Source organism: Gavialis gangeticus, unplaced genomic scaffold (assembly GCF_001723915.1).
Source record: "Gavialis gangeticus isolate Ggan-Ray unplaced genomic scaffold, GavGan_comp1, whole genome shotgun sequence".
In the NCBI taxonomy this organism is placed as follows: Eukaryota; Metazoa; Chordata; order Crocodylia; family Gavialidae; genus Gavialis; species Gavialis gangeticus.
In genome coordinates this window covers 29,390,999-29,408,468 of record NW_017729026.1, presented here as the reverse complement: position 1 = coordinate 29,408,468, position 17,470 = coordinate 29,390,999, and the positions used below count along the sequence as shown (strand labels likewise).

The 17,470-nt window shown below is 43.9% G+C and overlaps 1 protein-coding gene across 3 annotated transcripts in view; it reads left to right on the top strand.

The window, feature by feature from the left end:
• Window positions 1–17,470, top strand: part of ARMC2 (armadillo repeat containing 2) — a 210,611-nt gene that overhangs the window by 730 nt on the left and 192,411 nt on the right. For all 3 annotated transcript variants that reach the window (XR_002097939.1, XM_019520123.1, XM_019520124.1), the window contains exons 2-4: window positions 11,804–12,054; window positions 12,879–12,951; window positions 16,207–16,357. Coding sequence is in view for 2 of the 3 variants with exons in the window: in XM_019520123.1 (XP_019375668.1) it covers window positions 11,837–12,054; window positions 12,879–12,951; window positions 16,207–16,357 (442 nt within the window). In the remaining variant the exon portion in view is untranslated. The remainder of the gene's footprint in view (window positions 1–11,803; window positions 12,055–12,878; window positions 12,952–16,206; window positions 16,358–17,470) is intronic.

The following is a 17,470-nucleotide window of genomic DNA, read 5'->3' as shown; positions in this document are numbered from 1 at the left end:
CCCCCCCCCCAAGTGCTGCAGCAGGCGCTGGGCCTCTGCCCTGGGGGAGGGGGGGGGGGGGAGTCCCCTGGGGTTCCTTCCATGTCCTGCCTCTGCAGGTGTGCAAGTGCAAGAGATGGCAGAGCAGCAATGCCCCCCTCATCCCCCCCCACCAGCTTCTGATAAGATGGTAAGAGGCTGGGGACAGTGTTTTTAAACTCGTGGAAGATGAAAAGTGCTAGAATCGCTCAGTGGAACCAGTGGTTCAGCCATGTGCCTGGTATCCCAGCTGTGACCTTGGCAGTTGCAGGTGCTGGAGGGGAGGGTCACTGAAGCGGGGCCACCTAGAGTGGGGAGTCGGGGCAAGTGCTTTGGGAGCCTTTTGAGGGTGCTGCGGGGTGCCTGGCAGTGTCAGTGCTCTTAGGTGTGCCAACACAGATAGACCCAAATAGGAATCTGTAGCGTTAAAAATGTTCTGAGCTATTGTGGGTTTTCAGAGTTTACAACAGAAGCATTGCTGTGGCTTCTTTCTGCCATCAAAAAACAGTGGAAAGCCAAGAGCTGATGTTTTCCAAGGGTCTGAAAACATTAAGAAGCACTGATCTGCAGAAATCTATCACTTAGCCATTATCTTCCCCAGCTTTCACCATTATTGGTCTAGGGTTGCCAGAGGAGACCTCTCCAACTGTACTGTTCAAAAGCTGTTGATAGATGCCATCCCGGTAAGGGGAGGGAGAACCAGTTGGACCGGAACGGGAACTCCTGTTTGGGAGTTGGCTGCTGTGGAAAATGTTTGTCTCCTGGAGCTGGCAGATTCAGGCATTGAGGACCAGGTCTTTCAAGAGGGAGGGGACGCATGATTCAGTCCTTGTTCCTCTAGTCTACCTGGGCCAGTTCATTACCTATAGGTCTGGTGAAACTGTTTGGACTTTGTTGAAGGTGATGGATTATCACTTCCAGACCGGCCTTCTGTCCAACTGGAATTTTCCCTTCACCTTTTAAGACCAAGATTTTTAGGTTTCAGGCTGATTTATGCTAAATTGCTTCCTGGTTATAAAGATACCTGAACTTCTCTGATCTTGTGCTGCTGCTACTTTTGTCTTAAATGAAGCGTGTTAGATAAGACCTGAGGAGCAACCTTTTGGAAGAGAAAAGGGTATTGTCACATGTTCAGCTATCACTTATTAAGCGCAATTGAAATTCAGGATGAAACTGCACGTTACACTTGGACCATACTAAGGGTACTTAAAAAGTAAGCATCTGAAAGCTAAAACTTGTTAATTTGTGCTAAGCGCTTTCTGAGCATCTCAAAGTTATGTTGTGTCAGGTGACAGTTAACTCTGAGCTGTGCTGCATAGCTCATGTCCAGGAAACTTCAGTCTGCTCCATGGAGATAAAATGAGCAATTTTAAGACCTCCAGCATCCCTAGATGCACCACTCCAAGCTCCCCCTCTCATCCAGAGCAGGGATAGAGTCCAAGTGTCCTGGTTCATAGCTATGCCTCTGCTCTCCAGCCTTCCAGCCTGGAGTCAGCTGTGCAGACAAACCCATGGCATTATCCATTAATGCACAATTGGTTACAGCAGGGGTTCTCAAACTGTGGGTTGCGACCCCGGGGGGGCTGCAAGCAACTTAAAAGTTGGGCCATAAACTTCTCAGGGAGTATGTGCAGCAGCTTGGGAAAGTGGCATGCAGTGGTAATGCAGAGTGGTGGATGGTGGCGGCGGCTGCTATGTGCGAGCTCTCCATCCCCTGCTGCTGCCATCCAGCACTTGGTCGCGGTATCACAAAGTCTGAGAACCCCTGGGTTCCAGGGTGTTCTAAATATAACATAATTTAACATTCCACATATTTAATATGATCTAAGTGTAACATAAAACTTCATAATCCAAATATTTTATACAATTAATATTAAGATATTTGGACTGTTAGAAATACTGTCTTTTAGTATGCTATAAAATGGTGAAATAAATAGTCTTTTTCACTAGATTATTAACTTTTTGTTCATATTCATATCCAGCTTCAGTAAGATGGCACACAAACCAGCACTCGAAGTGTATTAGACAAAACTTTAATGTTTTGGGTACAGAAACCTTTTTAAAATCAAAACATGATGTCTATTTTCAACTAACTAACTTATTAAACAGTAGTATTAACCTTGCATCTCTTTGTTGCACTGTTTACGTTTGTCACATTTCCTTTTCCCAGTGGTACCAGAATTTCTTGAAAATATTCCCAAATAGGGTCTTTTTTGCAACCTGCAGCCATGGTAGATTTTTCCTCCAGCTTCTAGGTGTTGAAATCAAAACTAGTTTACACTTTATAGATTGTTATTCTTTTTCCTACACTTGTTTGAGCCCAGCCTTGGTCCTTTTCTTTCACACACGGCTCCTTACTCAGCTTCTTCTCTCCCCACTGAACAGAAATTAACAACAAACCAAGCCTCCTTCTCCCTGTGACACAACCCATCATACACTTTCCCATTTACCCTTCCCTGCCCCCCCAAAAAACCCAAACCCTCCTCCTTCTTTCTACTATTGTAACCCTCTGCTCTAGTATTTTAATATACAGATATGGATAGGCACTTGAGAAGATAAACTTAACATAGTACATATGCAAAGGATCAAGAAAGAACATTTCACTGAAGAACCCAGAACCATTTAGAAACAGGGGGTTGGTAGTTACTGAGCGGATGGTTGGTTTTCCATGAGCTGGAGAATAAGCCTCCATTATGGGTCCAGAATCAGAAATATTCATAATTTGAGTGCTGAGCTAATTGGAGCTCAGGTAGAACAAAGCAGAGTTTGATGCCATTCAGGTGGGCTCAGTGGATCATCCTGATCAAGTACTACACATGATGGGGTCTGGTGGAGTCAGAGGCCAGTTTCCAACAGCTGAGATGACTTTGCTGATCCTTTGCATCCAGCAGTGTAGAACCTGAATCCCTTGTAGAGTAAAGCCCCATATATATGAAATATTATGCCATATGTTTAAAGCTTGATGTCAAAAGTTAGATGTTTTCCACCTTTTTTTAATCCAGTAGAAAATCAGTCTTGAACTCCAGTTTTTAGTAGAGGCTCATTGACTCAACATATTCTTTTATTGAAATTATTTTTTAATTGTCATAGAATCATAGAGAAGTAGGGCTGGAAGGAACCCCCTCAGCCCCCTGCCTGAGGCAGGATCTTCCCTATCCAAACCATCATATACAATCCATAATTTGACCTCTGAGTAAGACTACTGCCAACCGTGACACATACAAGACACAGGTAAACCAGGGGAACCATAGCAGTCAATGTCCTGCTTCTATAAAACTATACACTCAAGAGATCCCAGGTAGAGGGCCATACTTCTATTACAGAGGAAGGCAAAACCCCCAATCTGACCATGGGCTAAAATTTCTTCCTGGCCCCAAATCAGTCTGATCCTGAGTGGAGGGGCAAGACCATCTAGCCAGAAACCTAAATTTATATTAAATTTATAACTTGTCCTATGCTGTATTAAATTCAGAATTCATTTTAAGATGGTGTATTCTTAAAAAGGAAAACTTCATTATAATGTGAATAAAAATATAAAAATCCAATTTAAATTTAAAAAATCTGTTTGTTTGTTTTTTAATAATTGATTTTTTTTTTTTTTTTAATCCATCTTAGGTAGTGGCTCCTGGTTGGAGAGGCTCACTGCTCACTTCCAGTTTCCCAGAAATTAACTGTGCTGGACCTGGGGGGCAGAACACGCATCACTTTTCCTTTGCTGTTGACCTCATAACTTCCCTTTTTAGGGAGCAGCTTGTGGAAGGCTCACGGAGCCTTTCTATAGGCAGCAGCATGGATCATTCCTTTGGGGCCTTAGGAGGATGGATTGTAATTTGTAACTATTTTGTTTTGTCATAGGGGCTTTGATTGCTTGCAGAGAAGTGGCAGTAATTGGGCCAAGGGAAGGACAAGTTGGGGCTAGCCAAGGAATGTTTCATTTTCTGCATAATTGTTGTAATTTAAAAAGCAAAGAAGTAGTGGTTTAAAATGGTAGGGATAGCACTGAGATTCTTTTTTAAAAGGAGGAAATAGGAAGCATTTCTAAAAGAAAACAAAAATAGATTGGAGGTTTTATGGAAACAGGCGGGGCTGCAAGCATTCAAGAACTGGAGATAGGTAGAAGTTAAGATCAAACCACACAGTAGCAAGCTAATGTAACCACATTATTTTACCTTGTTCCTCTCATCCTTTCTGTATTCATGTTTTTTGTTACAAGCACTTACGCAGCTAGCCATAAGTCTTGCAGTAGAATTAACTTGGATGAACAAGGCAGAGCTCTACTGAAGTCAGCAGTGCTTCAGGCAGATGGAAGGGTCCACTGACTGTTAACCTAGATTGTAATTTTTTAGGATGAGGGCTGAATTATCTGTTGGGCCTGGCATGTGGTCCAAGTCCTTAATATTACTAGTTTTTAATTATTATTTCAAGCTAAGATTGCTGGAGAGCAGATGACACTTTTTGGGCCCAGTTGTAACTGAGCAGTTGCTTGATACTTAGATTGTCCATCACCAGAGTGTCTAAAATTGAAGCAGAGAATAAAGATGACTTGCTTATAACCTGCACTCGGTGAGATCCAGAACGTAGCTGCATTGCAACCAGTTGAAAGCAGCAAACAAATTGGGAGGTAAGATGTAACTTGCTGTGCCTGTCCAAGGCTGCCCGCTTAGCCTTTTCTAGTCGTCCTGAGCCATCCATGATCCTGTGGGCCGACAGTTTGCCCCTGCAACCAGTTACCGTGATCACCAAAGCTTCTCCCGTGCCCTGTCTTTGATTAAAATTTTAGTCTTGGGGTTGCTGCTACTCCCTGTTCAGTGGTGTATCACTAAGGTTGCCTGCAGGCGCGAAGATCTTGGGGCTCCACCTACCTTATACCCCACCTAGCGCCAACCCGTTGTTACTGTGGTGTTGCACGGTTGCAGTGTTGTTACCAGTCATTGCTTTCGTTCAGTCTTGTTGGTGTCTCGTCGTTCTCTTGGTCCTTCTCCCAGTAAGGATTCCAGGTCTTTTCTTCAGATATGAGCACTGGCTCAGCCGAGGCAGCGTGTGGGGGCAGCTTTCCCCCACAGGGGTTGCCACCAACCGTCTCCTTCTGGCTCTCTGCCCTGTCTGCAGTCTGCCCTCAGCTGCTGGGGACTTCTTTCCAGTCCCCCTGTTGGCTCAGCACAGGGCTTTTATAGTTGCCTTGCTGCTCCAGCCAGCAAATTGGCGCCAGCATGCGCTTACAAAGCACATCCATGCCAGTGCTGCTTTTTTTTCTTTGTCCCATCGCTGGGCTCCAGCTGGCTGTGACGTGAGATGCTACTGTGTTGCTAGTAAGTTTTGTGGAGCGGCGTACCCACCGCCTTGCTCCCGAGTCTTAGGGGGCTGTGCCACTGCTGGCATGGTTTGCAGCATGGCTGCTCTGCCCCTGCTGCCCCCTTCCTGAGGCTCAGTATGCTGCAGGGTCACCGGCATTGATGGCAGCGTGGTGATTCTGCTGCCGGTGGGCTTGGTGGCATGGGGCTTTTGCCGTTGCCACTGGATCCCCATGGCTCAGTGGATCCCTTGCCCCCGCCACATAAGGCAAAAAAATAAAAAAGAGCCCTCCAAGAAAATGTAGGTTATGGCCCTACCTGTGGAATTGAGGGCAGTGTCTCTACAATAATCAAAGTTCAAGGATGAACAATTTATAATTGAAAGTAGATTTGACAAACTTAATTAGAAGCTGTCACAGGCCAGTATGGTGCTGTTCCACAGAAAATGATTCTCTCTCCCTAGTTGCCTGTTAGTTAATTAAAGAGAATCAGTAATAAAATCCAAAAAATGTTATATCTCAAGAGCAAAACTTAAAGGATGTTGAAGATTGAAGGAAATGAGTTCTTCAATGGCTAGAGACCCGTAATATTAGAATATTCATTAAGATGTGATATAAAACTTTTTAATGCAATAGGAAACATAAAGATAAGTGGAAGATGAGAAATGTTCATTTAATTCACATTTCTGGCTACATTTCTGATGAAACCTCTTAATATAACTATGTTAATGCCATGTATGCTTTACATATCATATTTACTCAAATCCAAGATGAGGTCATCATTCCCTCCCCCCCCCCCCCTTTAACAAGCTGGGGCTTTAACTCTGGTCCCTGCTTGGACTCTCAGCCACTGCCCCCTCCCTCCATCTTGCACTGTCCTCCCCTGCCACCACTAACACTCTGGCTCTGGCTCAGCCACACAATAGTGGCAGTGGCCCTGGCCCAGCTTTTGGGCTGTGGTTGTAGGTGCCACTGTTGCTGCATGGCTGGGCTGGGGTCAGAGTGATTGTGTGCTACGCCCTGGGGTTGGGGTTGGAGCTGGAGCTGTAAGAAGTGGAAGGATGAGCCAGGTGCCAGAGGGTGCAGGCAAACCATTGTGGAGTCATGGATAATGAGGGGGAGGTGCCAGAGGATGGGGCAAGCTTGGGGGTGGGAAAGTGGTGTTCAGTGGAGACAGGCAGCAAGGGGAAAGGGTAGGGGCAGGCCACTTGACTCTCCTACTGCCTCCCCCCTGTACCACTGCTTGCCATGCTGCAGTGAAGGGGAGGACTAGTTTAAGACAACTATCCAATAATTCATAAACTAACTATGAATTAGATGCTAGACATAAAAAATTATAAAATTTTATAAATTTTCCATATCTATAATCTAATTATTGGGGAGCCATCTTAAATTCAAAGTAATCTTGGATTCAGGTAAATACAGCAACTGAAATATGCCAGATAAATTGTTTAGGCTGAAGGACATGCACTCCAAGGCCCGAAACCTTCTGCCTCCCCATGCAAGTTGAGCTCCAAAGAGGCTAGTTCAGAGTAGCTGCTTAGTTGGTTCCTTTGTGTCACATTAGAAAGCAGGAAGTTACATGGATCTCAGATTGCTGTGTGTGGCTGCAGTAAAAGCAGGTGCTTTGTAAGAACCTGGATGTGACTTCTAACTACAGTAAGATTTCCAGTTTAGCTTTTTTAATTCCTTTAAGCACACTGGTGCTGGGAAGCTCTCTCTCTTAATCCACTGGTGGAATCTTTTCCTTACATGCTGCAGTACAAGAGGTGGGTAATTGAAAGCAAATCTTTGCACCAGGCAAGAGAACCTTGCTATGTAGCATTCAATCTTCCCTTGTGTGGTAGAACTATACCAGTTAGAATATATGATGACTCTCCATGCCTGTGGAGAAATGGTCTGGCTTTTCCTCTTGAGCCATGAGCAGACAAAGTGGTTATAGCATTACATAAATATAATAAGTAGAGGTGGACCGGTATACCAGCCCAAATCAGATCAGCACCAATAAAGGGAAAATTGACATTATTGGCAATCGGCTTTTTCTGACGGGTGTAGCCAATAATGTCACTGATAAATGCTGCGTGTGCGTGCATGCTGCAGCTGCACACATAGCCAGGAAGGCAGCCTGGTAGTGTGAAAAGCAGCGTCCAGCCAGTAAGTCGGGGGAGGGGGGAAAGAGATATGGGGGAGCAGATTAAGTCCCCTATGGTGAGGGAGGGAGTGGGGCAGGGGCATGTGCCTCCCTGGATTTGTGTATGGAGCAAGGATGGGCTGCCTGCCACAGGCTCAGGGCTAGGGGCTGTGCTGGTCTCCTCCCAGCTGGGCCAGGGTGGGAGCAGTGCTGGGGAAGGTCTACGGGGTGGGCTATAGACACCCCAAAATTCTCTGTAGCCCCCCTCCCAGTGCTGCCGCTGCCCACCCTGAGCGCAGACCCGGTCCAGCCTGCCTGCTGGGAAGAGGCCAGCACAGTCCCTGGCCCCGAGCCTGCAACAGGCAGACTGCCCTTGCCCGATGCATAAATCTAGGGGGCACATGCCCACCATGCCTCCCCTGGGGTTGTGTACAGCAGCAAGGAGCCACGCCCCCTTCCCATCCCCTCTTTACTCTGGATGAGCTGCCCGTGGTTCTGTTCCACACCCCGCCCTGCCCAGGCTGGGCAGCCCCAGCCCCACTCCCCCCCTCACTGTGGGGGCCTCGATCTGCCCCTCCCCATGCCTCCCCACCACAGACATACCAGCCAAGCTACAGGGCTGCATACTGGCTATTGGATCAGTATCCGATATGGCTGGTTAATAGTTGGCCATTGGTATCAGCCAAAAAAATCTTTACCAGTGCACCCCAATGGTAATATAGAAATCTCTATAGTACCATATGGAAGAAGTGTCATATGGTTTTTATGGCTTCAGCACTTTACAGAAGAGGTGGGGTCTTGGAAATTGTTTCATAGCAGGGTGGAGGGAGGAAGGGAAAGCTTGGAAAATATTAATGGGGAGACTTATAAGCATGTGAGGGTCTTAGAGAGAAGGCAGGAGAGAGGCTTTGAAAAGCAAGGGCAAGAAGAAGGTAAATGAGACTTAGAGTAGGGAAGTGAGTTTTTGACTCAACTTTGGACAATGCTAGATGGCAGCTTCCAGTCTCTTCTGCTATTGGCTTTTAATCATAGATTGTATGAGGGGACTCAAGCTACCTGCTTGTGTTGTGCACAGTAGTGAAAATCCAAGACAAAATGATTTTTTCCCCTTTGGTAACTGTAAACAGTTTATTTCTACTTTGAGGAACAAAGAATTCTGACTTGGATGGAGTTTATGATAGTTGTTGAAAAATGAAAACTGATGGTGTCTACAAAGAGTTGCATTAATATACTAAGTCTTAGACTCGATGAATTTGTGGAAGTGATTCTTTTGATGACTGGTGGCTCTGTAAAAATCACTTCCACAAATTCATCAAGTCTCTCTAAGTGGGGAAAGGTAGGCACTTCCAGGGCTTGAGAGGCCTGATCCTGCCTGGGAATTCCTGGGGAGTGTGGAAATGCCTGCCCAGAGCTCCTGGAGAATGTGGGCAGTTCTGGGTTGCCTGAGCTCTTCTTCCATAAAGCAAATAAACATTGTCCACAAACAAGCAGCACAGTTGATTGATCATAAGTGTAAAGCCCTTTGTGCTTGGCAAAATGACACCAACTCCAAGAAAAAGAAATTGAATCGCCAACAAGCCAAGGCAGAAGTTGAAAGGAGGATGTGCCATATGAAGAACAAATGGTGGGAAAGACTGGGCTAAGGAGATTCAACATCTGGCTAACATCCATGATATGTGTGGTTTCGTCAGTGCCACCAAAACCATCTATGGTCCAAGCACTCGGGGACCAACCCTCTTGAGACCTAAGGATGGAGGAGACCTGATCAAGGAAAGGGGAGCCATCAATGCCCACTGGAAGGAGGATTTTGAAGATCTCAGTCAAGACTCTGCTGTTGATGAGAGTGTTCTCAACTCCATTCCGCAACACCCAGTCAGAGAAGATCTCGGAATCCCTCTAACCCTTGATAAGGTGAGGAAAGCCGTCAAGCAGATGAAGAAACAAGGCATCTGGAGTGGATGGAATCCCCGCTGAAATCCTAAAACAGGGAGGAGAGGAGCTTGCATCACTGCTTCATGTCCTCATCTTAAGGATCTAGAATTATGAGGAAATCCCAGATGACCTCAGGGGCTCCATGACTGACAATCTTCAAGAAAGGGGACAAGTCCAACCATGGAAACTATAGAGGGATCACCTTGCTGTCCATCATAGGAAAGATCATTGTGAGAACCCTTCTGAACTGTCTCCTTCCGCTTGCTGAAGAGTTCCTCCTAGAATTTCAGTGTGGGTTTAGAGCATCAAGAAACACAACTGACATGATCTTCACAGCTTGCCAGCTGCAGGAGAAACATTGGGAACAACATAAGCCTCTCTACATGACCTTCTTTGGCCTCACAAAAGCTTTTGAATCTGTCTGCCGAGAAGTGTTGTGGAGAATCCTTCTGAAGTATGGATGCCCACTGAAATTTGTCACCATTCTCTGCCTGTTCCATGACAGTATGTGAGTGGTGGTTCTCAGTAATGGATATATCACAGATCCCTTTGAGGTTAAAACCAGAGTTAAACACAGCTGCATCATCGCTTCCACACTTCTCAATATTCCTTGCCATGATGTTGCATCTGTCCATCAAGCTTCCAGCTCGGGTGGAGTTAAACTACCAAATGGATGGTAAGTTGTTTAACCTCAGCTGTCTCTTGAGCCAAAACCAAGACCACTCTTACGACAATCATTGAGCTTCAGTATGCTGATGATGTTGTAGTGTGTGCTGACTTGGAAGCAGACCTTCAGGCAATCATCAATGTCTTTACTGAGGCATACAAGAAGATGGGACTAACGCTAAGGTCCTCCACCAACAAGTTGGTAATGAACAGTCTCTAGCTCTAGTAATCCAGATCCATGATGACACTCTGGAAAATGTTGAGTATTTCCTGTACCTTGGAAACCATCTCTTGCAGAAGGCTGACATTGACGAAGAAATCCAAATTGCCTCAAATGTGCAAGTGCAGCCTTTGGATGCCTGAAGAAACACAAGTTCACAGATTGACATCAGGTCCCAAACCAAGCTCATGGTGTATCAAGCAGGTGTAATCCCCACTTTGCTGAACAGAGCTGAGGCATGGACAACGTACAGGAGACATCTAAAGTTGTTGGGGAAGTACTATCAACACTGCCTGCAGAAGATCCTTCAAATCCAGCGGGAAGTTAGCATCCTCTTGCAAGCAAACACTATGAGTATTGAGGCAGTGATCACCTGGCATCAACTTTGTTGAGTCGACCAACTCATCCGGATGTCTGACTCCAGACTCCGGAAGCAAGCTTTATTTTCCCAGCTCAGCTAAAGTGTACACTTAAGAGGCCAGCAGAGAGAGTGTTTCAGGGGCATCCTCAAGGCCGACTTAAAAAAATGCAATATCCATAAGTCATGGGAGACTGTTGCTCAGGACTGCCCCAAATGGAGGAAGAGTCTGTTGCAGGGATCTTAGTACTTTGAAACCTCATGACAACGACAGGAGATGGAAAAGTGGGAGCAGCAAAAAAGTGTGTCGCAGACCAAATAAAAATCCAGATCCACCAACCCCGCATGGAAACAGATGTCTGAGCTCAGTAGAATCTGTCAATCCCAAATAGGCCTCATCAGCCATCTTCCGACCCACAGATAAGGCAATCATGGAAGATATTTGGCATGATGAAGGGCATGGATATCTATTTGCTTTTGCTTTGGGCCAGTATAAAAATAGTTATGGCGACACAAAGGTGAAGTCTGTTTCTAGCCTAAGGGTGCACAATTAGATCAAACGCTGGCAGTCTGAGTCGATAACTCATCATATAATGTGTTAATGTGTTTTCTTACAAAGATAAGATTTATTGCCTTTTCCTGTATATAGTTTCATTTCTAGTTGACAAGCAATACCTCTTCTAGCTTGTTAGAATGGAGTACATGATAAAACTGATACCATATATTGTTAATTTTCTAAGTATGCGAAAAGTCTCTCTCCGCATGTTCTTTGTCTTGTTCCTGCTTTATTATAATAACAGCTATATTTATTGAATTGTCAGCTTCTGAATATTTATAATCTTGGGTGATAAGCCTTTGTTTGACATCAGAATGCTATTTTGTTTGGCCTTGAAAATACTGTAGTCCCTGATGTTGTTTGTTGTTTTTTTTTTTTTTTTTAAATTCCTTTCCAGATGCTAAAAACACTATATACTTCAACTGTTTTTCCACTGACAATAGGAGAGTGAAGAATAATATCACTGAATCCCAGTGGTACAGATTGATTTCTGTGAGAGATCTGAGACCTTCACCCTGGCTTCCAATGTTATTTTTTAAAGCATTTAAAAAATAATTAAATATTCATGAATACCGTAAACATTTCTGCTTAAAAAGTGCTTTGTGTTTTTTTTTCTTGGTTTTCCGTTGTAGCGCACAGTGTCTGGTCAGATACATTGTAGAAGAATGCAGTCCTCAAAGAATAAAAATGTAGATACGCCAGACCCATTTTATAGGCTTTCTGTGCCTAGGCAGAAGACCAGCGCTGAGATTATAAATGAAGCGAGAAATGCGTTAAGAACTTTAAGATCTCAAAGGCCACTTACACCTCGAGAGTATCAAAGGAAACTTTTTGGATCTGCATCTTCACGAACTCCTGATGATAGACCACCTTCTGCTTTTAGGTATAGAGGCTTTAAGGTTTGTTAATATAATCTAGCAGCAAGAGGTTTGATTCTGTAATTATGTTTATGGTCCTTTTTTCCTGCGTTAGTTTCTGCTGTTAATTACATCCTTTCCTGTGTTTTAAAAATGCTCATTGACAATGTTAATCTGTGTGTCCGGGAAGTTCCTGTGGCTTGGAACTAATACTAGCAGTGGTCTATACCAATTTTGTATGTACAGAATGGTGTAAGAGAATGGTCTGTGCTGTACATCTGCTCTTTTTTAATGAAAGAAAAGAAAAAGCTTTATTATGAAACTTTTTATTTTGGATTATTATGGAATGACCTGTTAGCTTCCTTTCTGGTCAGCTGGGGTTGTGGCCCAAAATAGCTCACAGAAAGCATGATCTTCCCACCCAGTGACAGGCACTGGAGCTATTAGCCTCAAAGGTAGGAGCCATCTCTTACAGTCCCTTTCCCCAGCAGCACAGGGTGTTGCATGAGTTGCACTGTAATATCTTAGATGCTACTTTATGCTACTTTGCAGCATCTGTAGAGATAATTCAGGCTGTGTTATACCTTTGCGAGGAACATTAATTTAATTACAGTATCTGTTTGCAGAATAAGCAAGAATGTGCCACAAAGTCCTCTGATTTCCTCCCTCAGCCTTAATGAGCCATTTGGCCTGACATCCCAATTGAATCTGTAAGATACAAAGAAAAAGAGAATAATGTTGTAGATGTGGTACGCTTTCTTCTCTGGCTTGGGGATGGAAGAGAATGGACCCACTGCAAGAAAACAAAACTGAGTCTGAGTTAATGTTTTGTTTCTGTTCTTTATCTCAGTCTCCACGCTTCCAGTTTTGAATCTAGTGAATCAAGACCAATTTCTGGTGCACGGCTCAGCCCACTGGACCATGCAAGTACTTTTAAATAAAAAGAATGTTATATAATACTGAACATGTACCACCCACTGTATTGTTATAAAAGGACACTGTAAAAATAGGTTCAATCAATGCTTTGAGAGTTCACTACAAGAGGTGAAAATGTACAATTTGAGATTAATACAACTGGTTTATGAACTATTATTTTTTTCCCCCTAAAATGAAGAAGAAAACAGGTTTTACCTATATTAGAGTGTAGCATTCTAACTCCAGGTACAGCAAAATTGCTTTAGTGCTTGAAAAATGAGATGTTAAAATTTTGACGCTCTATTTTCATTTTTAAGATGACTGAAAGAGAGGCTGCAAATGGCACTGATCCTGAAAAATAAATTAGAAGTAGGTCATCTGCTTATAGTGCAGGGCAGGGCAATTCTTTCAGGTGAAGGGCCGCTTAAAGAGTTTTGGAGAACTGTTGAGAGCTGCAAGGGTGGTCCTGTCCCCTGGTCTTCATCTTGGGATCAGAAGTCCTGTGCCTAACCTCTGACCTTTGCCACCGGAAGGTCCCTCCCCTTGCCCTTGGAGGTACTCCTCTTGGGGGTTCGCCATCTTGGAACTGGAAAAAAACCAAATTGTATACTAAAAATCAAACGTCCATAATGATATATTTTAATTTTATTTAAAAAAAATATTTTTGTCCTGACTTGTTTGTACTGTGTATATATAGAAGTGATTGCATAATAGCTCAAAATGAAGTCTTACTCTTGTATATTGTGGGGGGTATGGGTGAGTGGGTATGGGGTTTGTGTGTTTTATATGGGGTGTGGGGAAGGGTGTGGGGGTATTCATGTGGGTGGGTGGGTATGGTGGGTATGGGTTTGTGCAGGACTGTGGGGTGTGTGGAGGGGGGAGTGGCTGGGGGGGTATGTGTGATGTGAGCAGGGCTCCCCCAGAGGCATGCAGGTGTGTGTGTGGGGGGGTGTGGTGTTTGTGGGGTGTGTGTTAGTGTGTAGAGGAGGGTGTGGTTGTGGGGTTTAAGGGGGAGGGTTTGAGGATATGTGGGGTGTGCATGGGAGCCCTGGCAGGCGCCCCCCTGAGCTTGTCAACCCCTGCCCTGCAACAGCTCAGAGCCTGCATGCCCTATGGTGCTTCCCCTGCCACCACCAACAGTGTGCAGTCCCAGCACAGCCTGCGCCTGCTTCACACCTCCCAGCCATGGTGCCTCCGCCAGGTGGGACCAACGGACCCACCGTGAGCTGGATGCAGCCTGCTGGCCATATTTGGCCCACCCCTGTTTTAGTGTATAGTAGTAGCAGCTCATTTAAATGTGACATTTAAAAATTAACGATACTTGGAAGAAATGTTTTTATTGTTTTCTTCTCTTGTAAAACATCTGAATTATTTTCATTTTATAGTTTTGTAAAAGTTATGGGTATTTAACATATATTAAAGTGTCCAAGGTACACTACACAGGTTACAATAAAAGCACTTTTCAGTAATGCATGAAATTTCACACTGATTCATAATATTTAGAGCCCATACAATTTAGAGAAATTCTAAAAGAAGTGTCCATTTCCAGTAAAGTTTGCACTATTGCAATTTTTATAAAATATTGTTTTGATATATAGTTATATAAATTAAATATTTTGATTGTACTTTACAGACTTGCGTAGTTTTTACATATTTAAAATAGATGTTTAAGTCATCTTCACACAGTAATTGCAATCATTGTATTGTCATGGTTTATTTAGATACTTTTGTTGTCCATTTGTAGTGCAGGATGTTTCCCAAGTGTGTGTAGATTAAGAAATAAAGACTTTGGGGTTTTTTTAATTTGTGAAATCAGTACCTTGATTAGTTTGCATGATAGTTTTCCTTAATTCTATCTACACAAAGTTAAATAAATATGTTTTGCTTTTAAGTAGTGAGGTTCATAGCTGTCAGCATCTCTTGTGAGAGTGGATTCCATCATTTAAATCTAGTTCCTTTGAATAAACTGGATTTGCTAACCTTGTCCCAAATTTCTCATTCTTAGGAGTTAAACTCTACTGCTTAAAGAGTTTATTGTTCTAATGGGATGTAATAGTTGTGGGAGATCATGATTATTAAGGGGATGGCAATAATCCCTTGGGCACCTAGAATCAGTCAGCTGGGGAGCTTTGAAGATCAAAATAGAGACTTCAAACTGGATTCCTTATTCTAAGGAGAGTCAGTACAAAGAACAGTTTTGAGGGCAATGATTTCATGGATAACTGTTTTATTGAGCACATGAACTAAGTTTTGTACCAGATGGAGCTTTTTCAGGGTCTCTAGTTGCATCTGAGATGAGAGAAGTTTTAAAAAATAAAACCTGGAAGTAGTGGATATGTGGATCTGTGCACCTCAGTAGTACTCACTGGGTGCATCTACATATGCGCTTTACTGTGAAGTAGACTAATTAGCAGTACAGTAAAGGGTTACTGTTTACATGTGCACTGTTATTAGGGTGCAGTAAACTACCTCTTCCATAAAATAGTACTGTCTCCAACAGTAATTAGCTATGATGAAACATGTAAATGCTGACTGTAGGCATAAATTGCTCCTGGTCAGCCCAGTCAGCTAGAGACTCCTGCCTGCTGCCTAGGCACACGGCTCTGCAGATTCATGCCCCAGCCAGCCCCTCCACCACCCAGCACTCCGCCTGGAGCCTGGGGCAGACCCCCTTGCCCCTAGCCCTGGCATAAACTACTCTGCCCTGGCTCAAATTGCTGCTGTCCCAGGCACACATGTAGATGCTGTGCCTGGGAGCAGTTTACTCCAGCTCAGACTGCTCTGGAGTTTATTGCTTCACATTTAATTGCATGTGTAGATGCACCCACTGTGTCTCAGGAGTAGTTGCAACATTTTTGTGATGGAGTACACTCTATGTAGATGACCTCTTAATCCAAAAGAAAATAAATGCTGTTTAATGCTATATAAAATGCTATATGAAGGCTAGTTTATGATTAATTATTTTGACACTGTTCCTTCCCCCTTCCCTAGAAAGGTTTAGACATTATTTCCTACATGTCTGTTCTAGACAACTGTCTATGAATGCTGATACAAATTGTAAAACATGGAATTGAAATGGTTGTATTTTCTTTTCTTTTCTTTAAGATAAAATGACATGGCTGCTCTTAAGACTTATCTGAGTTAGTCATAAGTTGGAGGAAAAGAAGCAATAATAATATATATGGAAAGTTTTATTTTTCTAATTTTAGGTTTTATGGATTTGAGAATTTGTAAAACTAATATTTTATCTTACTTTGTAACAGAAGCCAAAGCTGTTTTCATCACCCACAAAAGATCAGCATTCTTCCACTCTCTTTCCAAAACCACCTGTGGACCCCCTGGAGGTTAGAAAAGTCAGCAGTGCCCGGGCACGCTTGTTTAGAACAACTTCTTGGGGAAGCGTGCCTGATGAGAGTAAGAATATTTCTGCATAATTATTTATAAACAAATAATTGCTAAACAGTTGCTTAAAAGTATACAAGGCTTATTTTAACTTAATTATCAAAATCTAAGTGTAGATGACCTTTTCGAGTAAAACTTTCAAGTGTTTTAAGCGTCGTAAATACCTAAATCATTTTTGAAAGACTTTAAAAGCTTAAGTCCATATTGACTCTCATTTTTGGAAATAGGATGTGTATTGACTCATTTAGACACTTTAAAAATTTTCTCCTAGATTCTTATATGCCCAAGTCTTCTGAATATACCTGTATAAGGGATCTATCACTAAATACAGAAATATTAAATATGAAGACATCTTGTAAGGAGACTTTCATTTGACATTTCTGGTGTAACCAGCAGTACTTGTGTACATCTGCATTATATATGTTATGAGATTTAATTAGTTTAGGTTCATTTAAAAACTACTGAACATGGTAAGATTAATTTATTTGGGGAAGAAAATTGTTGGCTGCATCATTATGCTGAAAAGTAGTTCAGTAAAGAAAGAAACCAAGTTAGAACTTCGTGATGAGTAGGCATTTGAAAACAACCAAACAGAGTGCGAGCGTTCAGACAGCAGGTGGCTGCCACACCACCATGACAGTGGTGACGGAGCGGGGTCAGTGCCGCTAGCGCTGCCCCCTCCATTCCTTGCAAGGTTTGAAAACGGAGGGAGGGGGAGAGGCCCTGTCCCTGCAGGCAATGGAGCAGATGAAGGTGCACTGGCCCTGCCCCCCTCCCCTTTCTGGCTCTGCTCCCCACAGGCAGCAACCAAGGAGTGAGGGGAGAAATAGGCCTGGACTCAATGCTTTGGGGGTGGGGGGGAGTGGGGAATGGGATCAGACAAGAAGCAGGGGTAGGGCTGGACTCAGGGCTCTGCCCCCCCTCCCCCCTCGGTGACACCAGGGACTATGGGATGGGAGAGTGGCCCCCAGCTCCTGCGTCCCTGCTGTCATGGCGACTCCATGCCCACCACAGAGGCTGGGGCAGGCCACATGGGGGCACACGGAGCCAGATGAGGTGCGGGTGGCCATGGAGCCAGAGGCAGAGCAGGCATTGGGTGGTGCCTTCCCCCCCCCCCCCCCCCCC